The sequence below is a fragment of the Mobula birostris genome, chromosome 1 (genome assembly GCF_030028105.1).
Source record: "Mobula birostris isolate sMobBir1 chromosome 1, sMobBir1.hap1, whole genome shotgun sequence".
Taxonomy (NCBI): domain Eukaryota; kingdom Metazoa; phylum Chordata; class Chondrichthyes; order Myliobatiformes; family Myliobatidae; genus Mobula; species Mobula birostris.
The window spans coordinates 181,056,386-181,083,845 of NC_092370.1; the positions used below are offsets into that span (position 1 = coordinate 181,056,386).

At 40.0% G+C, this 27,460-nt stretch overlaps 1 protein-coding gene across 5 annotated transcripts in view; it reads left to right on the forward strand.

The window, feature by feature from the left end:
• The window catches only part of dph6 (diphthamine biosynthesis 6), a 280,799-nt gene extending 253,769 nt beyond the window's left edge, over window positions 1–27,030 (forward strand). For 3 of the 5 annotated variants that reach the window (XM_072266984.1, XM_072267000.1, XM_072266992.1), the window contains one exon: window positions 23,050–27,029. In XM_072266984.1, the coding sequence (XP_072123085.1) occupies window positions 23,050–23,168 (119 nt within the window). In that variant the 3' untranslated portion in view covers window positions 23,169–27,029. Of the gene's footprint in view, window positions 1–23,049 lie in introns of all 5 variants that reach the window. The other 2 variants (XM_072267005.1, XM_072267010.1) reach the window with 2 other exon arrangements.
• Window positions 27,031–27,460: the final 430 nt, after the last annotated feature.

The window sequence follows — 27,460 nt, forward strand, 5'->3', positions numbered from 1 at the left end:
TTTTCTCAGTTCTTTTGTCTCCACCACATCTTTTCCAAGAATCCAGGTTTCCTTTCCAGGATATCAGAGATGTCCTTCTTCAAAGAACAGGTTTTCCCTTCCTCCACTATTGATACTGGCCTCAACTACATCTCCTTCATTTCCTGGACATTTACGCTCAACCCATCTACCCACCACCTTAATAGGGATAGAGTTCCTCTTCTCCTCACCTACCACCCCATGAATCTCCACATCAAACACATCTTTATCTCCCTCCACTCTCCATTTTCTGAAAGGATTTCTCCCTCTGTAATTCCATTGTCCATTTGTCCCTCTCCACTAATTTCCCTCTGGGCACATATCCCTGCAAGAGACAGAAATGCTGCACCTACACATTTACCTCTTATCTCTTTTCAAGGCCCCAAGCAGTCCTTCCAGGTGAGGCAACACTTCACCTGCGAATCTGTTGCGGTTGTCTTCTGTATCCAGTGCTCCTGATGCGGCCAACCATTTAACTTCCTATCCGCATTCCTGTTCTGACATGTTGATCCACAACCTCCTCTTTAGCCACAGTGATACCATCTCAGGGTGGAGGAGGAACACTTCATATTCTGTCTAGGTAGCCTCCACCCTGATGGCATGAACATTGATTTCTCCTTCCAGTAATTGTTTTTTCCTCTCCCTGCCCTCTTCTTCTGTCCCCCACTCTGTCCTCTTACATCTTCTCACCTGCCTATCACCTCATCCTGCTGCCCCTCTTTCTTCCCTTTCTCCCATGGTCCACTCTCCTCTCCTATCAGATTCCTTCTTCTCCAGCCCTTTACCTTTCCCACCCATCTGGCGTCTTCCCCATACCTTTGCAGTCCTGATGAAAGACTTTGACCTGAAACGTTGTCTGTTTATTCATTTCCATAGACACTGCCTGACCCCTAAAGTTGTTCCAGCACTTTGTGTCTGTTGCTCTGGATTTCCAGCATTTGCAGAATCTCCTGTATTCCAGCATCTGCAGTCCTTGTGTGTCCATGTTAATACTTCGTATCCGAGACCTTTTTCAAAGCAAGGAAGGAGAATAAACATACAATATTTGTTTGCACTAACAGAGAAGGTGGGGAGCAATGTCTAAAATAAATGGAAACTCTTTGATTAAATGTGACGGATGCAGATTTTGCTTACTAGTCATTATGAAATATTACCAATAGCAGGACTGTAGGAGATGACTTGCAGCCCAGGCTACAATAGTAGAAAAAGAAAAACTGAACCAAAGCACAGATGGATGACAGTTCTGATGTAGACAGAAGGAAAGAGCAAGTTCGCTGAAGTTGGTGAATTGAGTATGAGTTGATTAGGCTGCAACATGCTCAGACAGAAAATGAGGTGTTATCCCTCAGCCTTGTGTTGATCCTTGTTGTAGTAGTGCAGGTGACCATGGACAGAAAGGTCAGGGTGGCAATGGGATAGAGAATATTAAACCTGAGGATGACCACAAGCTCGGTATCAACCCTGCATAATAAACACTCTGCAAAGCAGTCACCAATCTGCATTTGGCTTCTCCAATGTAACGAACATCACATTGTGAACACTAAATGTAGTACAGTAGATCAGAAGAAGTGCAGCTGCATGGCTCATAATGTGGAAAAACTGCTTGAATCCCTGGATGTGGCAAAGAAAGAGGTGAAAGGGCCTGTGTTGCATCTCCAGCAGTTGAACAAGAAAGTACCATAAGACAGAAGTGCTTAGTAGAGGAAGGAGAATGGACCAGGGAGTTTTGAAGGGAATTTAATTAATGGCTCCATCTGTCTAGTAGACAATGGATGCACCTGCTCAGGGCGCAGACCTAGGTGACGAATATGGAGATCCTGAGCTGCCCAGACATCAAGATCCCCCTCTCGGCCTCGCGGATGTGTTCCAAAGGAATGTGAAGCAGTACAGCTTGGCTGCAGGAGCTGCCAAGAGGTGACGTGATACATCATCCAACTGTCTTAGGGGCTCCACTCCGGATTTGTGTAGCGTTTACTCCTTAGATACTCACAAGGCAGTGGGATCTGTAACCCTGGATAGGGGCCCATACCAGGTACCGTCAGCCGGAGCCAGCTGAGCCCGGGACTCATGTAAGGCAGGGTCATCACGCCCTGTAGTAGTGACATATGGAGCCACTACCCACTACCCAAGCTATTCAAGGGAATAAGCTATTCAAAATGCTGAAATGGAAGTAGAATTTTAATTCTTACATTCAAATTGAATTTATTATGGACTATGCTGTAGATATTTTGCCTCTTACTACTGTAACACTGACTGTTATAGAATTTAACTGGAATTCATTAGAAGAGCAGTAGATATCAGTTGTATGCCTTTATAAAAGCAAATTTTCTGGAGGTATTACATTCCAATAGCAAGACTATTAAGTTAATTTGGTACTGTGAGGTTACCACAGTACTAAGTTCTGTGAGAATTATAGTAAGATGAAATTGTTGCATGTGGGTGAAACCAAGAAAAGTACTTACTTAAAAACATTAGAGACAGTTTCCATGTTAACTCCCTGGAAAGATTTTGACAGCAGTAGTGTTACACAGAAAGTACATCTCTGTGAAGTCAGTTCAAAAGTAAAATGATGGTAAGGCAGTGATGAACATGCATGAAGAAAACTGAGTTGAAAAGTGACAGGAGGAAAAAAAGCAGCATCAAAAGGATTCGACGTGGTGAATTTGTTTTTTTTTTAAAAAGAAGCAATCTGCAAAACGGAATGTTGAGGACAGGACCAGGAATAATGGACAGTGGAAGATAACAAAGGAAAAGCAATGAGCCAGTGAAGAGTGAAAAAACAGAGGGTTCAGTTATTGTGGTCAGATGTTACGATTATCAATGGGGGATTTCAATATGCAGGTAGATTGAGAAAATCAGGTTGGTACTAGATCCCAAGAGGGGGAATTTCTAGAATACCCACAAGATGGTTTTCTAGTGCAGCTCTTGGTTGAGCCCACCAGGAGATTAGCTATTCTGGAATGGGTGTTGTGCAATGAACTGGAATTCATTAGAGATCTTAAGGTAAAGGAACCCTTAGGGACAAGTGATCATAATATGATAAAGTTCACCCTGCAATTTGAAAAAGAGATGCTAAGGTCAGATATATTGGTATTACAGTGGTGTAAAGTGAGTTACAGAGACATGAGAGAGGAGCTGGTCAAAATTGATTGGAAAAGAACACTGGCAAGGATGATGGCAGAACAGCAATGGCTGGAATTCCTGGGAGCAATTTGGAAGGTGCAGGGTATGTGCATCCCAAAGAAGAAGAGTATTCTAAAGGCAGGATGACACAACCATAGTTAACAAGAGAAGTCAAGGCCAACATAAAATCCAAAGAAAGGATATATAATAGAGCAAAAATTAGTGGGAACTTAGATTGAGAAACTTTGAAAAACCAACAGAAGGCAAAAAAGTCGTAAAAAAGGAAAAGATGGAACATGAAGGTAAGCTAGCTAACAATATTAAAGAAGATACCAAAAGATTTTTTAGATATATAATGCGTAAAAGGGGGTGAGAGTAGATATTGGACCAGGGGAAAATGATACTGGAGAGGTAGTAATGGGGATAAAGGAAATGGCAGATGAACTGTGAAAGACACTAGCAGTATGCCAGATGTTCAAGAGTATCAGGGGACAGAAATGTGTGAAGTTGCCATTACTAGGAAGAAGGTTCTTGAGAAACTAAAAGGTCTTAAGGTCACCTGGACCAGATGAAAGAGGCAGCTGAAGAGATTGAAGAGGCATTAGTAATTATCTTTCAAGAATCAATTGATCTGGCATGTTTCCAGAGGAATGGAAAATTGCAAATGTCATTCCATTCTTCAAGAAGGATTAGAGACAGAAGAAAGGAAATTATAGGCTAGTTAATCTGACTTTATTGGTTGGGAAGATGTTGGAGTTGATTGTTAAGGATGTGGTTTCAGGATACTTGGAGGTACATGTTAAAATAGGTCATAGTAAGCATGGTTTCCTTAAGGGAAAATCTTATCTGACAAATCTGTTGGAATTCTTTGAAGAAATAACCAGGATAGGTAAAGGAGAATTGGTGGATGTTGTGTACTTGGATTTTCAGAAGGCCTTTAAGAAGGTGCCACACAATAGGCTGCATAACAAGTTAAGAACCCATTGTATTACAGGAAAGATATTGGCTGATTGATAGGAGACAAAGAGTTGGAATAAAGGGAGCCTTTTCTGGTTAGCTGCTGGTGAATAGTGGTGTTCCACAGAGGTCTATGTTGGATCCGCTTCTTTTAGAACAAAGATGAGGAGGAATTTCTTTAACCAGAGAGTGGTGAATCTGTGGAATTCGTTGCCACAGGCAGCTGTGGAGGCCAAGTCATTGGGTATACTTAAGGCAGAGATTGATAGATTCTTGATTAGTCAGGGAATGAAGGGTTATGGGGAAAAGACAGGAGATTGGGACTGAAAGTGAAATAGATCTACCACAATGAAATGGTGGAGGAGATTTGATGGGCCAAATAGTCTAATTTTGCTCCTATGTCTATGGTCTATATAGTTCCTGTCCCTGTCTGTGCTAGTCAGAGTAGAAATAGAAGGATATATTAGATGAATATGTGGCTTGAAAAATGGTGCAAGGGGGAGGGATTCAAATTTCTGGGGCATTGGAACCAGTTCTGGAGGAGCTGGGACCGGTATAAACAGGACGGTCTGCACCTGGGCTGGACTGGAACCAATGTCCTAGGGGGAGCATTTGCTACTGATGTTCCGGAGGATTTAAACTAATGTGGCAGGGGGATGGGGACAAGTGCAGAGAGACAGAGCGGTGTAAAATGAGGGTAGAAGCAAAAAGTAGTAAGGTGAAAAGTAAAAGTGGCAGGCAAGCAAATCCAGGGCAAAAATCAAAAAGGGCCACTTTTCAACATAGTTGTATTTGAGCTAAGAGTGTTGTAAAAGCAAGCCTGAAGGCATTGTGTGTCAATGCAAGGAGCATTCGTAACAAGGTGGATGAATTAAAAGTGCAGATTGTTATTAATGAATATGATATAGTTGGGATCACAGAGACATGGCTCCAGGGTGACCAAGGATGGGAGCTCAACATTCAGGGATATACAATACTCAGGAGGGATAGACATGAAAGAAAAGGAGGTGGGGTAGCATTGCTGGTTAGAGAGGAGGTTAACGCAATAGAAAGGAAGGACATTAGCTGGGAGGATGTGAAATCGATATGGGTAGAGCTGCATAACACTAAGGGGCAGAAAACGCTGGTGGGAGTTGTGTACAGGCCACTTAACAGTAGTAGTGAGGTTGGGGATGGCATTAAACAGGAAATTAGAAATGTGTGCAATAAAGGAACAGCAGTTATAATGGGTGACTTCAATCTACATATAGATTGAGTGAACCAAATTGATAAGGGTGCTGAGGAAGAGGATTTCTTGGAATGTATGCGGGATGGTTTTCTGAACCAACATGTCGAGGAACCAACTAGAGAGTAGGCCATTCTAGACTGGGTATTGAGCAATGAGGAAGGGTTAATTAGCAATCTTGTCGTTAGAGGCCCCCATGGGTAAGAGTGACCATAATATGGTGGAATTCTTCATTAAGATGGAGAGTGACATAGTTAATTCAGAAACAAAGATTCTGAACTTAAAGAAGGGTAACTTTGAAGGTATGAGATGTGAATTAGCTAAGATAGACTGGGAAATGATACTTAAAGGGTTGACGGTGGATATGCAATGGCAAGCATTTAAAGATCGCATGGATGAACTACAACAATTGTTCATCCCAGTTTGGCAAAAGAATAAACCAGGGAAGGTAGTGCACCCATGGCTGACAAGGGAAATTAGGGATAGTATCAATTCCAAAGAAGAAACATACAAATTAGCCAGAAAAAGTGGCACACCTGAGGACTGGGAGAAATTCAGAGTCCAGCAGAGGAGGACAAAGAGTTTAATTAGGAAAGGGAAAAAAAGATTATGAGAGAAAACTGGCAGGGAACATAAAAACTGACTGTAAAAGCTTTTATAGATATGTGAAAAGAAAAAGATTGGTTAAGACAAATGAAGGTCCATTACAGTCAGAAACAGATGAATTGATCATGGGGAGCAAGGACATGGCAGACCAATTGAATAACTACATTGGTTCTTTCTTCACTAAGGAGGACATAAATAATCTTCCAGAAATAGTAGGGGACCGAGGGTCTAGTGAGATAAGGGAACATGTTAGTAGGGAAGTGGTTTTAGGTAAATTGAAGGGTTTAAAGGCAGATAAATCCCCAGGGCCAGATGGCCTGAATCCCAGAGTGCTTAAGGAAGTAAACCAAGAAATAGTGGATGCATTAGTGATAATTTTTCAAAACTCTTTAGATTCTGGACTAGTTCCTGAGGATTGGAGGGTGGCTAATGTAACCCCACTTTTTAAAAAAGGAGGGAGAGAGAAACTGGGGAATTAGAGACTGGTTAGCCTAACATCGGTGGTGGGGAAAATGCTAGAGTCAGTTATCAAAGATGTGATAACAGCACATTTGGAAAGCAGTGAAATCATCGGACAAAGTCAGCATGGATTTGTGAAAGGAAAATCATGTCTGACGGATCTCATAGAATTTTTTAAGGATGTAACTAGTAGAGTGGATAGGGGAGAACCAGTGGATGTGGTATATTTGGATTTTCAAAAGGCTTTTGACAAGGTCCCACACAAGATTAGTGTGCAAATTTAAAGCACAAGGTATTGGGGGTATGGTATTGATGTGGATAGAGAATTGGTTGGCAGACAGGAAGCAAAGAGTGGGAATAAACGGGACCTTTTCAGAATGGCAGGCAGTGACTAGTGGGGTACCGCAAGGCTCAGTGCTGGGACCCCAGTTGTCTACAATATATATTAATGACTTAAACGAGGGAATTAAATGCAGCATCTCCAAGTTTGCGGATGACACGAAGCTGGGCAGTAGTGTTAGCTGTGAGGAGGATGCTAAGAGGATGCAGGGTGACTTGGATAGGTTAGGTGAGTGGGCAAATTCATGGCAGATGCAATTTAATGTGGATAAATGTGAGGTTATCCATTTTGGTGGCAAAAGCAGGAAAACAGATTATTATCTGAATGGTGGCCGATTAGGAAAAGGGGAGGTGCGACGAGACCTGGGTGTCATTGTACACCAGTCATTGAAAGTGGGCATGCAGGTACAGCAGGCGGTGAAAAAGGCGAGTGGTATGCTGGCATTCATAGCAAGAGGATTTGAGGGATTTGAGTACAGGAGCAAGGAGGTACTACTGCAGTTGTACAAGGCCTTGGTGAGACCACACCTGGAGTATTGTGTGCAGTTTTGGTCCCCTAATCTGAGGAAAGACATTCTTGCCATAGAGGGAGTACAAAGAAGGTTCACCAGATTGATTCCTGGGATGGCAGGACTTTCATATGATGAAAGACTGGATCGACTAGGCTTATACTCGCTGGAATTTAGAAGATTGAGGGGGGATCTTATTGAAACGTATAAAATCCTAAAAGGATTGGACAGGCTGGATGCGGGAAGATTGTTCCTGATGTTGGAGAAGTCCAAAACGAGGGGTCACAGTTTAAGGATAAAGGAGAAGCCTTTTAGGACCGAGATGAGGAAAAACTTCTTCACACAGAGAGTGGTGAATCTGTGGAATTCTGTGCCACAGGAAACAGTTGAGGCCAGTTCATTGGCTATATTTAAGAGGGAGTTAGATATGGCCCTTGCGGCTAAAGGGATCAGGGGGTATGGAGAGAAGGCAGGTACAGGGTTCCTAGTTGGATGATCAGCCATGATCATACTGAATGGCCGTGCAGACTCGAAGGGTCGAATGACCTACTCCTGCACCTATTTTTCTATGTTTCTATGCATTCATCAGGACACAAATTTCCCTGAAAATGAATCCAGAAATGATCGAGTGGTTGAAAATTGGGCATCCATAAGCAGCAATTATTGTTCAGTCATTCTACTCTCCATCATGAGTAAAGCAATAAAAGATGTCAACAATGGGGTTTTCAAAAGGCTCATACTCCCCAGTAAACTGCACAGTGATGTTCAGTTTGGGTTTTGCCTGAACCATTCAGCTTAAACCCAATACAGTCTTGGTCCAAACTTTCCACAGCTGAGGGAAATGAAAGTGTACTTGAGAGTAGGGCAAGATGCAGCCAAGTGCAGCATCAAGGCACCCCTGGCAAAACTGTGAATAGGCATCAAAAGGAAACATTGCAGTGCCTGGCATCACACCTCAGGGGAAGGAAGATAGTTATTGAATAGTTGTGGTTGTTGAAGGTCGATCACCCAAGCCCCAGGACCTCAATACATGAGTTCCTCAGGGTAGATATTCATGGCCCACACATCTTCAGCTACTTCATCAATGATCTTCCTTCCCTTATAAATATGGTGGATATTGTCTCATGATTGTATTCAAATCCCATCACTCAGAAAATGAATTGGTTGATGACTGTATGCATCAAAACTGAGATGGCATGCAAGGATGGGCTGATAAATGGTGAAAGACATTCAAACAAGTACCAAACAACATCTGTTGCCTTCAGATGAGAATTCACCCACATACATTTGACATTCGTGGCTTTCCACCATAATCATTCTGGTGGTCACCACTGACCAGAAAATTAACAGGATCAGCCGTATAAATATTGTCAAAGTCAAGATTATTGTCATGTGCACAAATACATGTATGCACAGATGCAAAGGAAAGCCTTCTTGCAGCAGTATCACAGGCAGCATCATATTCATAAGAAAAACAAATTAAACATAAATTATGAACATGTTAGTTCATGTTAGTGCATTAAAGTGGTCGTTGCATGTCAGAAGCTGGTTATCCTACAGTGACTCACTTACTACCACCAAAAAAATAGATTGTGACTATGATAGGACACTCCCCACATGCTTGGAAGTGTACAGCTCCAACAGATCTCAAGAATTTCAACACCATCTGGGACAAATCAGCTACGTTTATTGGAATCCCAGCAGCCAGCCTAAACTGGCCCATCAATGGCATACCATGACTACAGTGTACCTCATCTGCAAAATGCACTGCAAGTACTTTCCCAGACTTGGAATAACACTTTCCAAGCCTGTAGCCACTACCACCAAGAAAGACAAGGAAAGAAGCTACATGGGAATACCATACCCTGCAGGTTCCCCTCCAAGTCACACATTTTTCTGGCTTGGAAATATATCAGTGATCCCTCATCATCACTAGGTCCAAATCCTGGAATCGTCCATCCAACTGAATGTGGATCTGTTTCACCAAAGGACTGCAACAGTTCAAAAAAGCAGACAAAAGATGATGGGCCAGAATTTCAAGTTGGACACCATTTAATGTGCAGCCTAAGAGTCTGACCCATGATATTATGCACCTAACTAAACACAGCAGCTGGACTTCCTCCTTTGCTTTTGTTTCCTGAAGTTCTCATTAAGTTGAGGATAATATAGTCAGGACAGAAGCAATCACTTATTGCCTCATGTGTCTTTTTTACCTATGAGACTAAGATATTAAATGAAGACAACATAAAATCCAGGCTCAAAGATTTTCTTGGAAGTTATTAAAAATTATTAGAGAAACCCCATATTCCAGTCCTCCAGAACTGTAGTGACATGTGTCATCCTGCATAACATTCTAATATGGGTCAGCCATCATCTAAAGGAGACCACCAGTAGAAGCATAGAGAAGAAACTATTTTAGAGAAAAGGAGAGGGCATAATAGCTGCCACCGAGTTAATTGGATTGTTATTACCCTTGAGATTCTCCCTGATGCCATCTCATTTTATCTTTTGCCATCAATGGTGCAGTTATTGCACAAAACTGTAACTGGAACTTGCTGCCGGTCTCATGCCATTAATTGATTTTCTGCCCAAAGTCTCTCAGCCCTATATGGTGAGTGCCTGAGTGCCAGCAGGCTATTATACCATGTAATTCTGACATGTAGATGAGTCAGAATAAATCATGCCCAGAGCAGGTACAAAGAAGCCTTAAAGAACTGGCAAGATTATGGCCGCAACATTGCTGAGAGCTGCCAAATTGCAGTAAATTCCTGCTCTAGTGTGAAGTCCAACATTAAGTTTATACTAGATACACTACTAGGATGAGAATCTTTCTTTGTTAACTTCGTCCCAAAAACCTCTTAACAATGGGCATTTCAAGTCAAGTGAATTCTTTTTATCAAATGCACAAGTTTTGTATGGTATGGGTACAATGAAAGATTTGCTTGCTGCAGCATCCCATGCATGTGGATTCAAACACACAGAGCACAACTTTAGATGTGTGTTGCTTGAATTTCCAGCATCTGCAGAATTCCTGTCGTAGAGCACAATGTTGATGGCTTTCTGTTTCGCTGTAAGTAGATCACTCTGCTTCTCCACATGGTTTTCTCCTGCGGCAGAATTTTCTGAGTTCTGGAATGACATCTAGCACCATTTGCAGCCACACAACACCACCTTTTTCACAGCTGTAGTTGAACGTTCTAGCGGCGTACTCCAGCAATGATTGAATTAGCACTGAGCCCAGCATTTCGTGCAGACTTGTCACACTATAATCATAGTGATGAGCGTTAATTTCCACTGTGGTTTCTACCAGATCAAATGGGACAAGCTGCCCTTTTTTTTTCCCAGTGCCATTGAGTTTCCCACCAAGGGATCATTAACCACAGCAGGGATGAAATTAGATCCTTGGCATTAGGAGATTGCTTATCACATGATGTGTCAAAATGTAAAAGCAGTGACTGCTGTCGCTTTTTTTCTTTCAATTAAAGCAATACTGTACATGCAAAAATATTGTTATTGCATTTCAAAGGTATCAAAATTGCCCCTGAATTATTTTGATTTTTTGGTTTCATATTTACTGTGCTTGCTTACCTTTGATGCTTCAGATCATAATTAATCATTCTAAAAAAATTTCATTTGTGATTTTCTTTATCTTTACTGTTGTGTTTTAAAATCTGTGTGATCCTCCTAACTGGCTAATTCCACTATTACAGTGCCTTGTACTAAACTGGAATTCGTATGCAATGTGCTTCCATAACCTTGATTAAAGCCATTGGGCTTACTTATGAAACAGAGCATTTATTGATTGGACGCACTGTAACACTGTATAACATGAAAAATAATATGCTAGTGCTCGATCTGTGAAGTATATAAGCACAGAACTTTGTGTAGTGCGCCAGCAGCTCTTCATGGATCTCCTGATCTCTTATGACATTAGCCATAAAGAGGTTGAGATGTTTGTAAAATAATTTACAATCATTGAAGTCTTAAACAGCTTAACTTTGACAGAATGTTTGACTCTACAGGGAGTATCAGCCTCATGTTCTGGAACATCTGCCCATTGAACCAGTGTCAGTTTGGTCCCGGGACAGGTTCAGTGACTCTCTTCGTTTCACTGGAGAAGGACATCTGTGAGGGTTTCAGTGTATTTACATATTTGCATTAATTGAGCTAAATTGCAGATATTTATTATTAAGTGGTGTTAAATTATTTTTTAAACAGTGTGATGAATTTTGAATATTTTTGAATAGCAGACACTCTCTTAAGCATGTGTGGATTAACAGCTGGAACAGCTGATTAGGCTTGAGAGCCATTCTAACATTGCTTGTTCAAACCCCATTATGTGATATTATTTCTGGCCTGAAGGTCTATTGTTGTACAGGGGGCTCCAATTGTGGAGCTGCCACCAGGATATCTACTTCAGCTAAGTGTAGATTGAATGGGTAGGGGATTGACAAAGACAAGCTGCTCATACAGCTCGGAAATTCTTGGCCAATATGTTCAGAAATGAAACTCATTAGAATACATGCCTGTACGTACTTGTCTAAAATGTTGTTAATCTTCTTACTAATGTTGCTGTTTTAAACTGACTATCTGATCCTTTCCAACTGGCATGATTCAATAGATAATCTTCTGGCAAATTATGCAAGACACCACTGAGCAGTCTATCAAACTTTTGTATGGTGACATATAAATTTATTTATTAAAATTATTATTTGTATGGGGTTCATAGCATCAACAAAAGCAATGTTGGGCATATTTTTCCACAGATTTATTCAGTTGGGAGCAGTTGACTACGTAGCTCACATTTATGAAGCAGACAAAAATTGATGTTGCAATCCAATTCTCCATCATTTTCGTGGGGAGCAAAGAAGACTTGCCCATAAGAAACACACACAAAAAATGCTGGTGAACGCAGCAGGCCAGGTAGCATCTATAGGAAGAGGTACAGTCGATGTTTCGGGATGTGACCCTTCGTCAGGACTAATTGAAAGAAGAGATAGAGATTTGAAAGTGGGAGGGGGAGATCCAAAATGATAGGAGAAGACAGGAGGGGGAGGGATGGAGCTAAGAGCTGGAAAGTTGATTGACAAAAGGGATACGAGGCTGGAGAAGGGAGAGGATCATGGGATGGGAGGCCTAGGGAGAAAGAAAGGGGGAGGGGAGCCCAATGAGTTATAGTGAGAGGGACAGAGGGAGAAAAAAGAGAGAGAAAAAAACGGGAGGGAAAAATAATAAATAAATAAATAAATATGGGATGGGGTACAAAGGGGAGGTGGGGCATTAATGCAAGTTAGTGTTCATGCCATCACGTTGGAGGCTACCCAGACAGAATATAAGGTGTTGTTCCTCCAACCTGAATGTGGCTTCTTCTTGACAGTAAGAGGAGGCCGTGGATAGACATATCAGAATGGGAATGGGACGTGGAATTAAAATGTGTGGCCACTGGGAGATCCTGCTTTCTTTGGCAGACAGAGGGTAGGTGTTCAGCAAAGCGGTCATTTTAGTTCCACATCCCATTCTCATTCTGACATGTCTATCCACGGCCTCCTCTACTGTAAAGATGAAACCACACTCAGGTTGGAGGAACAACACCTTATATTCCATCTGGGTAGCCTCCAACCTGATGGCATGAACATCGACTTCTCTAACTTCCGCTGATGCCCCACCTGCCCCTCGTACCCCATCTGTTACTTATTTTTATACACACATTCTTTCTCTCACTCTCCTTTCTCTCCCTCTGTCCCTCTGAATATACCCCTTGCCCATCCTCTGGGTCCCCCCGCCCCCCCTTGTCTTTCTTCCCAGACCTCCTGTCCCATGATCCTCTCGTATCCCTTTTGCTTATCACCTGTCCAGCTCTTGGCTCCATCCCTTCCCCTCCTGTCTTCTCCTATCATTTTGGATCTTCCCCTCCCCCTCCAACTTTCAAATCCCTTACTCACTCTTCCTTCAGTTAGTCCTGACGAAGGGTCTCGGCCTGAAACGTCAACTGCACCTCTTCCTAGAGATGCTGCCTGGCCTGCTGCGTTCACCAGCAACTTTTACGTGTGTTGTCAGAGGTGAAGTGTCACCTCACCTGGAAGAACTGTTTAGAGCCCTGGATGGTAGTGAGGGAGGAGGTATAAGGTCAGGTGAAGAACTTGTTCCACTTGCAAGGATAAGTGCCAGGAGGGAGATCAGTGGGGAGAGACGAATGGTCAAGGGAGTTGCATAAGGAGCGATTCCTGTGGAAAGCAGAAAGTGAGGGAGAGGGAAAGATGTGCTTGGTGGTGGGATCCATTGAAAATGGCAGAGGTTACGGAGAATTATGTGCTGGACGCAGAGGCTGGTGGGGTGGTAGGTGAGGACAAGAGGAACCCATTCCCTGGTAGGTGGCGAGAGGATCAGGAGATGTGCATGAAATGGAAGAAATGCAGTTGAGGCTAATGCTGATGCTGGAGGAAGGGAAACCCCTTTCTTTGAAAAGAGCACATCTTCTTCGTTCCGGATTGAAAAGCCTCATCCTGAGAGCAGATGCGGCGGAGACGGAGAAACTAAGAGAAGGAGATGACGTTTCTACAAGTAAGGTGGGAAGAGGTGTAGTCTAGGTAGCTGTGAGAGTTTATAATAGACATCAGTAGGTAAGCTGTCTCCAGAACTGTCTCTTTCTTTTGAATACTTAGTGCTTCACAGCCTTCAACAGATGACACTATTTCATAAATAAACAAAACTGACATGAAAAATATAAGAATTTTACCTACAAAGTTGTCTTTGTAGAATGCCTCATTGTCTTATTTTGCATGAACCATTTGAATTTTTAGTTAACAGTGAGGAAAGGAATCTGCAATGATTACTTTAGATAATACTGAATAAGAAACAGAATTGTGAAACAGTACCTAATCTTTCATCTATGTTTAAATCACTTCAAAAGAACTGAAAGATTATTCTGTTTCACCAGTGAGGAAAGAAAACCACTTTTCCTGTAAAGTGGGATTAGAGTAAATGGGTCATTGATGGTCAGTGCCATTCCATTGAGCCAGCGTCTGTTTCTACACTGCACCTCTGTTTGGCTGCTGGTTATGAGCAGAGTATTACGTGGGTTGCACAATGACAGTGTAGAACCTGATTAATCATGTCGGCAAATGTCAAATTGTTGGAAGGGATTTTCAATATCAGAGTGACTAATAAGTAGAACTCAATATAAATATCCATGAGGAAGCTGACTCTTTTACTGCTGGTGATATCCCCAGGAAGAAAAGGAGTGGGCCAAGGACATTAATAGAGCAAGAACAGACATGGCAGGTGTGCTTGCCATAGGTAAGAGTGAAACTGTTTTTTTTACAAAAAAGCAGTTCCACTGATTTTCAGCAGTGAAAATGAGGTTTTAGATTAAGTAGTAAATTGCCTGAAGGTTGCAGAAATGTCGAAAGGAATGAACCACAGTACCCCATTGTCATGTGTAATCTGTGACAAAGAATGTAGATAGCACTGACCTAGGAACAAAGATTGGATGATTTCAGAGATTCAAACATGGAATTACTTGCAATTACATAGAACTCACATCACAGGAAAGACCACTTGGCCGGATTTAACTATGCTAGTGTTGAGCTGCAAACAAGCCTCCACATAACCCCTTTGATCTAATGAGATCTGCTGCCCTATTCGTTTCTCTCTCAGAGGTGTATCTACCTTCTTCCAAAATGTATCTAAGCTATTTATCTCAGTTACTTTATCACAGTAACTTCTACATTGTTGCCTTTCCTTGGAGAAAGACTTTCCTCCTAAGTTCCCTTATGGATTTCTCAGTGATGATTCCATTTTTATGGCTCACTCTTTTGGTCTTCAGGAGATAACTAGTACAAACAGTTAAGGCAGGAGCTGAGAGCTGATAGGTAGAACCAGGTGAGGAGTGGGTATGGCGGGCATTTGGCAGCATGCTGGTGGGGAGAAGGGGAGGGTGGAGGTAGAGGTAGAGACAGAGACAGAAGGGGAGGGTGAAGGTAGAGACAGAGACAGAAGGGGAGGGCGGAGGTAGAGACAGAAACAGAAGGGGAAGGTGGAGGTACAGAAAGAAGCAGAGGGTGGAGGTACAGTCAGACAGACAGAAGGGGAGGGTGGAGGTACAGACAGACAGAAGGGGAGGGTGGAGGTAGAGACAGAGACAGAAGCGGAAGGTGGAGGTAGAGACAGAGACAGAAGGGGAGGGTGGAGGTAGAGACAGAGACAGAAGGGGAGGGTGGAGGTACAGACAGAGACAGAAGGGGAGGGTGGAGGTAGAGACAGAAGCTAAAAGGTGATGTACTTTTCCTGATGCAAGTTCTCAAACTGGAAATCTTGTCATCTCTCTACCTCCATAGATGCTGTCTGACCCACTAAACTTCCTCCAGTATTCTGCAGATTTTAGCATATACAGTCTCCTGTATTAGTTAAGTTGGCAAATGGATTATCGTGAAAAAATGAATAATTATTCATATTGTAATAAAATAGTGTTTTGGATGTTCTGTTAATCTGAAATTTTAAACTGCTATTTTGGCAAAGGTAATTGTAAACTAAGAGATATTAATATTTTGCTTAAAAATAACCAGATATTACCGGTACTGGAAATCAGTAGTAAAATAAAAATACAGGGAAAAGCAGATTAAAAAGCAATACAGGGACAAGTATGGTTACGGGATAATGAAGAAAAATTGGGTCCAGATGACCTATAGATCTCATGTGTAGATGGCAGAACCTGCTGTCCAAAAACTGAAAACAGAAGGGTGAACATCTAAATGTATTGTTAGAGCTTATAAGTTGAAAGGCAAAAGATTTAAGCTTGCTGTCTTTGTGACAGAATTGTGGTCATTTTGTTTAAGTCTGGTTGTTATGTGTTCCAGACCCACTTCTAATTTTGAGCAATATTCTAAACTGATATTTTAGTACTGCATCAGCAAGGGTATCAGCTTTGAGACAAGATATTAACTCAATGCAGAAGTGAGGTGCAAGATCCCACAGTATTCCCCATTTCTTCAGCCTTACAAAAGTCAACAGATCATCAGGTCTTGTTTGCATTTTGATTGCCAGATTTGTCTACATAACAATTAACACTTCGATAGAAATTATTTGGTCTTGGGAAAACTTCAGCAATCATGCTAGGCTATTGTATGTTTAGTTTTATCCCTGGAAGAGAAAAGGCCAGTTCATGTCCTTCTGTGTAACCATGACTTGGTGCACCTCTGACTCTGAGTAGGAGCATTGTAAGAAAGATGGATGAGCTTAGAGCATGGATTGATACCTGGAAATATGATGAAACATGGTTGCAGGAGGGGTGTAACTGGCAACTAAATATTCCTGGATTTTGTTGCTTCAGGTGTGGTCAAGAGGGGAGGTGTTGCATTGCTTGTCAGAGAAAATATTACAGCGGTGCTCTGGCAGGATAGATTAGAGGGCTCATCTAGGGAGGCTATTTGGGTGGAATTCAGGAATGGGAAAGGTGTAGTAACACCTATAGGGGTGTATTATAGACCACCTAATGGAGAGGGAGAATCGGAGGAGCAAATTTGTAAGGAGATAGCAGATATTTGTAGTAAGCGCAAAGTTGTGATTATGGGAGATTTTAATTTTCCACACATAGACTGGGAGGCCCATACTATTAAAGGGCTGGATGGTTTGGAGTTTGTAAAATGTGTGCAGGATAGTTTTTTGCAGCAATACATAGAGGTACCAACTAGAGAAGGTGCAGTGTTGGATCTCCTGTTAGGAAATGAGATAGGTCAGGTGATGGAGGTATGTGTTGGGGAGCACTTCGGGTCCAATGATCACAATGCCATTAGTTTCAATATAATTATGGAGAAGGATAGGTCTGGACCCAGAGTTGAAATTTTTGATTGGAGAAAGGCTAACTTTGAGGAGATACGAAAGGATTTAGAAGGAGTGGATTGGGACATTTGTTTTATGGGAAGTATGTAATAGAGAAGTGGAGGTTTTTTAAAGGTGAAATTTTGAGGGTACAGGATCTTTATGTTCCTGTTAAGTTGAAAGGAAAGGTTAAAAGTTTGAGAGAGCCATGGTTTTCAAGGGATATTGGAAACTTGGTTCGGAAAAAGAGAGGGATCGACAATAAATATAGGCAGCTTGGAGTAAATGAGGTGCTCGAGGAATATAAAGAATGTAAAAAGAATCTTAAGAAAGAAATTAGAAAAACTAAAAGAAGATGCGAGGTTGCTTTGGCAAGTAAGGTGAAAATAAATCCAAAGGGTTTCTACAGTTATATTAATAGCAAAAGGATAGTGAGGGATAAAATTAGTCCCTTAGAGAATCAGAGTGGACAGCTATATATGAAGCCAAAAGAGATGGGGGAGATTTTGAACAATTTCTTTTCTTCAGTATTCACTAAGGAGAAGGGTAGTGACTTGTGTTATGTAAGGAAAACAAGTAGGGAAGTTATGGAAGCGATGATGATTAAGGAAGAGGAAGTACTATCACTTTTAAGGAATATAAAAGTGGATAAGTCTCTGGGTCCTTACGGGATATTCCCTTGGACCTTGAGGGAACCTAGTGTAGAAGTAGCAGGGGCTATGACAGAAATATTTCAAATGTCATTAGAAACCGGGATGGTGCCAGGGGATTGGTATATTGCTCATGTTGTTCCACTGTTTGAAAAGGGTTCTGAGAGTAAACCTAGCAATTATCGGCCTGTAAATTTAACGTCAGTGGTGGGTAAATTAATGTAAAGTATTCTTAGAGATGGTATATATAATTATCTGGACAGACAGGGTCTGATTAGGAACAGTCAACATGGATCTGTGCATGGAAGGTCATATTTGACAAATTTTACTGAATTTTTTGAAGAAGTTACTAGGAAAGTTGATGAGGGTAAAGCGGTGCATGTTGTCTATATGGGCTTCAGTAAGGCCTTTGACAAGGTTCCACATGGAAGGTTAGTTAGGAAGGTTCAATTGTTAGGTATTAATATTGAAGTAGTAAAATGGATTCAACAGTGGCTGGATGGGAGATGCCAGTGAGTAGTGGTGGATAACTGTTTGTCAGGTTGGAGGCCGGTGACTAGTGGTGTGCCTCAGGGATCTGTACTGGGTCCAATGTTGTTTGTCATATACATTAATGTTCTGGATGATGGGGTGGTAAATTGAATTAGTAAGTACACAGATGATAGGTGGCGTTGTGGATAATGAAGCAGGTTTCAAAGCTTGCAGAGAGATTTGGGCCAGTTAGAAGAGTGGGCTGAAAGATGGCAGATGGAGTTTAATGCTGATAAGTGTGAGGTGCTATATTTTGGTAGGACTAATCAAAATAGGACATACATGGTAAGTGGTAGGGCATTGAAGAATGCAGTAGAACAGAGTGATCTAGGAATAATGCATAGTTCCCTGAAGGTGGAATCTCATGTGGATAGGGTGGTGAAGAAAGCTTTTGGTATGCTGGCCTTTATAAATCAGAGCATTGAGTATAGGAGTTGGGATGTAATGTTAAAATTGTACAAGGCATTGGTAAGGCCAAATTTGGAGTATTATGTACAGTTCTGGTCACCGAATTATAGGAAAGATGTCAACAAAATAGAGAGAGTACAGAGAAGATTTACTAGAATGTTACCTGGGTTTCAGCACCTGAGTTACAGAGAAAGGTTGAACAGGTTAGGTCTTTATTCTTTGGAGCATAGAAGGTTGAGGGGGGACTTGATAGAGGTATTTAAAATTATGAGGGGGATAGAGTTGACATGGATAGGCTTTTTCCATGGAGAGTAGGGGAGATTCAAACAAGAGGACACGAGTTGAGAGTTAGGGGGCAAAAGTTTAGGGGTAACATGAGGGGGAACTTCTTTACTCAGAGAGTGGTGGCTGTGTGGAATGAGCTTCCAGTAGAAGTGGTAAAGGCAGGTTTGATATTGTCACTTAAAGAAAAATTGGATAGGTATATGGACAAGAAAGGAATGGAGGATTGTGGGCTGAGTGCAGGTTGGTGGGACTAGGTGAGATTAAGCGTTTGGCACGGACTAGAAGGGCCAAGGTGGCCTGTTTCCGTGCTGTAATTGTTATATGGTTATATGATTTGAATGAAAAGCTTTCAATACAAGTGAGGCAATTGAAGATGGAAACTTCCCTAGATCTTGAAGTACTTCTCCATTAAGTAATGAAGGATTATGACCCTTGGGTTTCTGCAATTTCTGCACGACTGTGCTGAGTTTGCAGTTTTGCTGTATATTGCCCCAAGGTTTGATGAACCTGGTTCTGGCAGTTGAAGGCTTGTACATGAGCAGTTCACACACACTGACGATGATGAGAAACTGTGACCATGATTAAACTTGCAGCTTTCTGATTTTCTCTTCTGCTGTCTGGGACCATTACTGTTCAACATCCATTACAAGATGGGATTTAAAATCTCACTAGATGATTGCAAACTCCAGAAAAAATGCAATCATGTATGATCAATTGTTCACCTCCTTCCCTTTATTCTCCTTTCAGATTCCTTCTTTCTCAGCCCTTTGTCTCTACCATCTATCAGCTCCCAGTTACTCACATTGTTCTCTTGCACCCCCCATCTCCTATCTGCCTATCTTCCCCCTCTCACTTGAACTTACCTATCACCCGCTAGTTGTCCACCCCTCACCCTTTTAGTATAGTCTCAGCCCTCTTTACTTCCATTCCTGAGGAAGGGTCTCGACCCAAAACATCAACTGTATTTCCCGCCATATATGCTGCCTGCCCTGCTAAGTTCATCCAGCATTTTGTGTGTGTTATTCATGTGTAGTCTTCCTATTTAATATTATTCAGTGAAGCCATCAGACCAGCCATTCTGCATTGTACCGATTCACTTTATTGTTTCCAGATTCATAATGGAATATAAATTGAATTTCAATTTTCAGTTGCCTACATTATTTCCACCAGAAATATTAAGTCAATTATTCAGTGCTATTAAGTCATATTAAAATTATAACTGCTTTCAGAGTATGCAGTACAGACCTACGCTGATCAATTTCCTTTTCCACACCTTGAACAAATGAAGTCATTTGCAGCCTTTCATCATCTTTATTTGCTGTGAGGTGGTTCAAAGGAGCATTTTTGTTTTTGAAGATTAGTTGAGGTTGATCCAGCAAAGAATGGGGTGGCACTTGTGATTTTCTCAGCACAATGAAGTTAGTTTTATATGAAGGCTATGATGTTCAACTGTGATGGAAGCGCACCAATCTCCATTTCCACAGTCACCTTCATCTTAGATGTGGATGTGGCCAAGTAAATTGATGATTTAGCAGTAATTGATATATTCATCCATGCATAGACAAGAATTGGATTTCAGGAGATTCAAATGTGAAATTACTTGGAATTACATAGAAATCACACCACAGGAAAGGCTATTTTCACCCATGTGTCCTGTGCTCTCTAAGACCACTTGAGCTTCTCCACTGATATATTGGTAGCCACTGTGCATTACTTTATACTGCATTTGGGATTTTTATCTCCTTTGGCATCACAGTACTGCATTGACTTTTATCTGTATTAAGTTTGTGCTATTTATATTTTATTTTCTGTTGTAGCATAACATTATGAACCACACGATTTGATTAAATGCCCATTGATACGATATTTCTTAAATGCGTGGCTCCATCAGTGTGGCACAGAACACTAGCATCGCCAATAATATATTAGAAGCTGTTATGGAATAAAAACAAAAAAATGACCTTTTTAAAATAACCTGCATAAATCATTGCTGCCAAGAAGCAAAACTTAATTACATTTATAATATAATTTTTTAAATACCCCATGGAGACAAGTGCATAATTGAAAGTTTAATAATTTAAGCATTCATGCCCCAAAAGATTTGTATTAATCTGCTAGTTTTAGTTAATTAATTAGCTGCAAATCCACAGTAGAAGGCAAAATTCCAAATGTGCCCCCTGGCCAGAAGTAACATGACGAGGAAATGAAGGCTTCCATGCCGTATCTTCTTACCGAATGTACATTGATACCAGCTGTGCAATGACAAATAATAGAACATGTCACCAAATATGAAAGAGGAACTGCTTTTTTGGACTATGACTAACTGGTTTATCCAATTACTTTAAATACCACCATCTCGGGGTTATGAATCAGCTGGTCTTGCTCTGTTTTTGGTGTTGAAATCAACTAAACAAAGCTTGCCTTTCCCAAGTAAACAGTAAAGAAAAGACTACCATAATTGCTAAGGGTGCAGCACAAGATAAATAGTGAATATATGTAAAGTTATGCCAAAGCAGGCTGCTACAGCAGGAAATTCTGACAAAATTTCACTTCGTGACTGTTAAAGGCTCAGTATTTAGATTCTAGCTTTAATTTTTGCAACATTATAATTCTAGTAAATATTCGTGGGATGCAGGACCCAGAAAACACTGACATTCCAAATCTCGCATTCCTTATCCTGGGTCTTATTATTTCTCTTAGCCACCAGCATTCACCACAATTAATGTATTTTTGCTCAGGCAAAAGGTTTCAAACTAAGGATGATCCTCAATTACTCTTGGCAAGAGCCTGTTTCCTGGGAACTGAACGTCTTCTGCAAAACTTACCATGAAATTAGTTTGCATCTGAACCATATTCAATGTTGTGTTTAGTGCAGTGAGCACAGTGAGTAAATCATAAACATATCAGTTCAAGTCACAAAAACCTTCAGAAGAGAGCTCAATGTTAGGCTGTAATAGTAGTGTAGTAAAAATACATGATACAATTAATTTTGTGCTATTGAAAATTCACCAAGATTCAATCATCTCTGAAGGAAGCCAGCTATTAATAATTATTCATTGTTTTGGTTTAGTTTTCTTATGCTTAATTTTTTGTGGAAGATGAGAATGTTGAATATATGCAATTTTTAAATATCCATAGTAAATAATTATATTTTAACAATATGTTAATTATAAAATTACATTATAAAAAATCTGATAATTCCGGAGGGAAAACACAATATTAAAACTGTTACCCACAGCTCTTCTTACAGGGCAGTCATTGCTTTGCAAATAGAGCAACAACAAAATTCTTTTTCTGCTTTTAGATTTCACTATTTAAGGAATTATGCAGTTTATATGTAATAATTTTGCACTTTTATTCTATGTTTGTGGTTTATATTTTAAAAAATCCTGGTGAAAGACTGTGGCTATTTGCTTTTAATCGAATTTTCAGAAAAGTAGGAACTAATTAATAATCGCTTGCTAGAAGGCAAACCATGCATTAAAAACAATCAGTCTTGGGTCATTCACCATAGATTTTTAGTTTGGCATCAATGAAGCCAAAGCTATTGTCTTTCTAATGCATCCAATTAGTGGCCATATGCTTTGACAGTAAGGAGATGTGAACATTCCACAATCTGCTAGGGACCAAGAGGCATCAATAACTTGTGAATAATCATATAGGGCCTGGTCAATGGGTTAAGTGCTCCACTGACCATAGGGCACATCTTTAGGGACATCACTTCTTACCCTAATACCAGGAATCCAATCCCCACAGGGACCCCTCTTCACAGCACAAGCCATGTATGGAACTTATACTCCAAGGGATAGTCCTTAGGTACTTCAGATGTTTGATGTGAGGTTTGTGAAACCCAGCTTGCCATATGCTGCAAACAATGTGCCGTGTAGCTTTCCAGACTGAATACGTTTTCTTTTTAGAGGCAGCTGAAACAAAGAGCTCTTTTCTTTGATTAAGTTCTCTCTCACCCTGTTTGAAAGTTAATGGAATCAGTATTTTCAGGAAGCACAATTTTTTTTAACTGTGGATATTCTCTATTTTACAATATTTGAAATTAATTTGTAGCACTTTATGAATAAATGCAATTAGTTATTAAACAGTATGTTTTCAACATTTTTATTTTTAGATTTGGCACGATTCCTGGAAGAACTACTGAGCTCGAGAGTTCCGCCTCTGATTTTGGTGCCTGTAACAGATCTGTCTGGCCAAAAAATTCTGCGTGTCATTTGTTGGCTGACCAGCTAAGGACAAAAGGCAGGGTGGAGAACACTAGGTTATGAGCTACTGTAAATCCATTTCCTCCCTCTACGTAATGGGAAACAAAAGCAGATCTCCACCTGTGTTTACAGTAACAGTTCCAAGATAATTCCAATTGTACTGCGATCAACGCCCGTCTAAATAGTCACAAAGGGCTTCTTGTTCACGGCCAACTTTGCTATTATATTTATTGGCAACTGATAAATATAGAAGAGATGAGAAAAGATGTTGCATATTACTGGCTCTGTATTTGAATTTGGTCTATAAAGTCAGTCAAGTGAAAATCAATCTCTTTTGGAAACTGTGCATAAACTATCATAGTAGGTGTTTTCTTTTATTAAAGTCATGATGGACAAAGATAGAAAGTAATTTTTATTTTATAGCAACTTTTAAATCTTTTCTCATTTTCAGAGAAATTTTATTGAACTACCAAATTGAAAATCAAATTACAAGAGCAATGCAATTAATTCTTGATTCCCAACTGCAACAATTCCCGCATCCAAACTCTCAACAACCTTGTTCACTTTTCCCCTTGTAATATGTTTGACAAACTACTAATTTTTCTAAGCCATTGCACACCATGCCATCCCTCATCTGCGAGCTTTGACAGAATGCGCCAATCCCTGTAATGAGCTTTATTGATGTTAAACATCTTTCTCTTGTGTTTGCCTCTTAGCCATTGTAAATGGAGATTCAGGCTCACTTTCCATGATCATAAACTCTAGTTCCCCCATCATCCTTGTCAAGGTCAGTTCCTTAGCCCCATACTGTGGCTGATCATGACTGCCCTATTGTCTGTCCACCTTCGAGCTATTGGATGAATTTTCTGAGTCATCTGAGATTAATATCTGAAATATTGAGCCTAGCACCACACAAACAGAGTATTGTTGCAAATAATGACCTTTGTTATTGACTTAATTCAATATTTGTATAAAATAGAAAGGTACTTACCAATTAAAGCTCAATCTCCCTGGTGAGTCATTTTGATCTGGGACTTGAAAGTGTTATGAAATACACTTTAGAGCCTGTTAAGGAAAAGATTCATTTTCACTAGCTTTATATGTTGTGCAATAAATTTGTACAAGTTACTGCACAGGTTGAACAACCTGATTCTGAGGTAACTGAACACATCTCTGATAACAATGAATTATTGATGTTCTTCCTTTGAGCGTGAAATACCCATAAGATTGTTCTTTAAAACAATAAGAAAATAGCTGGCATTCACTGTCATCATTAACTGTGGCTCAGTATTTCTGAAGTTATGACACAACAACCCAGAGCTATGTTCAGTTGAATGCAATAACTGGTAATTTGTAAACTAACACTGAAATATATGTACATGAAAGCTGCTATCTTGTCAAAAACCATACTGGTTCATCAATGTGCTTTGGAAAAGGAAACTTGCTACTTCTATCTAGTCTACTATACAAGATATTCTGAACAATTCTTAGTGTCTTTCAAAATAGTTAATAAGACACTGAATATTGATGAAAAATATTGTTTATCTGTGCTGAGTTTCAAACTTTGCTTATTCAGAGGATATGCCTTCTTTATAGGCTTTTTCTTCCACAGGATTGCATTTAAAACAAGTACCTCCTAAGGCATTGTGGGACTTGAAGCTGGTTAATCTTGGTGGTTAATTCTTTTCTATGGCACTGCCCTCTTTCACCATTGCAGTATTGTTTTCACTCTTACAGAAAACCATTTCTCATATCTACTTTTTTAATCATGCCAATGCTTGCCATTATTGAAGTGTATGTTTAGTGATGTCAGTTTATTAACTGAAAACAAATAAAACTGCACGTACTGGAATGCAAAACAGGAACAGCAATGCTGGAAGAACATAGCCAGTCAAGCAGCCTATGCGGAAAGGAAAACCAGCTAACATGAGTTCTTAGGACATTTCTGTTTACGTTTAAGTTTATTACAGTAGTTGTTATTCCCTGCTTAATGTCAGAATGTTAGATTCATTATTGACAGCATCATTGACCAATGCAAGATTTATTATTCTCTGGTCTGATTCTGTGACCAATCATTTTCTTAAGTGTACTTACACAGTTACATTTAACAAAGTAGACTTAATAAGGCCATCCAAACGATTTACTCAGTTAATAGCTAAATGTTGATACAGATTGCATGAAATATTTCTGAAAATCAGTGTCAGTACTCTGTGTCTTAAGCTTCTACTGTTGAGAAAAAATGTGGGTTGATTAAATTGTAAGGTACTTAGACTCAGTTTGGCCACACATTGAATATGCTACGTCCACACCACATTAGTAACCAATTGTGTATTCAGGATTACTTAGCCTTCTAGTCATAACAACTACTGTAGTACCACAATGTAGGGAATTTTAAAGCATCCAAGGAAACAGATGATGTTTAAAAAGAAAACATTTCTTCTGATTGGAGGTAATATTCATATCCTTTCAAACCACTCCATGAAGAAGGCTTGCACATTCCTATAAATGAAGCCATGTTCAAGATCAGATGTTGTCCTAACCTTACTCACCAGCTGTTTTTTAACTGAAGAGCCATTTTTTATTTCATCCTTTTGTTCAAGTATCTTGCTACTTCCTAGAAGTCTCATAAATCTGTAGAAACAAAAATCAAAAATGTATCATAAATCACCTTCATTAGAGGACATTTGAGCTTGAATGGAGTTGTTCTTTGCACAATACCATTGCAAATTTTTGCATCTTGTGAGACTGACCACTTGCTCAGAAAAGGGGAAGTCCAAGATTACACAGCTTTAGTATATTATAAAATTGACTTCTGTTCATTTTTATTGGTATCTTTAAACTTTATTGTTTCCAGCTGATGGTTAATAAATAGGCTCAAGATTTATATGTAAATGTAATTACTTACTGCAAAGATGTTGAAAATACTAACATTGTAACCTAATTGTAGTTTTTGGATCAGGGCTCAGTTTTCACGTGAGCTTATTTGGAAATGAAATAAGAGGAGCCTTGAAGCATGTGAGACTTCTGACAATGCAAAGCAATCGTAAATTGCTTATATGCATTTTAACCGTACTCAGCCTATTTTAAGTAGTCATTCTGCACATTTTATGGAAAGACAACCCTGGATTAAACCTGACACAGCACAGAGAAAGTGGTGTGTTTTTTTCACTGTGCTGCAAACTGTGGAGGAAGACGAAAGTGGGCTGCCTCCTGAGTAAGGGAACAATGAGATGAAGCGGCCATTCCAATTCAAGGATGTCCTGTTTCAATCTTAATTTTTTCCCTTAAAATTAGCTTTTGAAGTGGCCCCACTGAAAATGTTCTTCATTCTACTCCAGGTAAAAGTTATGTTTTTTAATGATAGAAAACTAAGTAGTTGTAACTAAAGTTCTATACAGACTGAGTAATCTCTTACTCATATTATACTCATATTTTGAAGTTCCTGCCAAAGGCTGCATGCTAAGGAAGGGTTGAAGTTGTCTTGTGTGAATATATATGTAACATGAGCAGAATCATTTCAAATCTGAGGTATTTAATTGGTATTTTCACTCTGTAATAGGCACAGCAAATTTGTGTGATGTGATCTGAGTATTTTTGGTTGAGAAGAAAGCCAATCAGAAATGCAAAATGTGGAAAATACAAATCTGCACACTGAACAATAACAGAACTATTTCTGTCTTTTCTGCCCACTCCAAGTATAATTTGACTGTATTCTGATGTATTAGAACATAGTCTAGATTTACAGACTGTGCACAAAGGCACCCTGAAGCAACTTTTGTAAGTGAGGTTAAGGGAAATTAGAAAAGCAAAAATCTCTTGATGGATTTAAAGATGCGTATTATGTCTGAGGTGAAAGAAATAAAATTAGGAACTGTCATGTCATGACTTTATTTCTGTTGGGGATTTTTAAAGTAGCTTCAATACATTTGGAGAGGATTGAACCAAATACAAATGATGCAAATATCTTCTTGAGTGCCAGTTAATTGCACTTTTTAAAGTATTTTGATTTTGGCTTCATACAGTATCTGACTTTTCATATCAGTTGCTTCTGAGGCAATACAGATGCACAACTTTTGGATAGCAGCTTTCACAAACTTGAATCATCCCTATACACTTCATATCTAACCATCGAGGTATAGGCTGTGTTGTAATGAAGAATGAAGGGCATGCGACATTCAGGTTCCACACATCAGATTTTCACAAACAGCAATGATATAAAAGACCAGATAATTAGTTTTAGATATTTGCTGAAGTTTACATACTGGCCGAAAAAGCTTCCCCTGATCTGTTCTGAACAGTGCCAGCGGCTGTTGTACATTC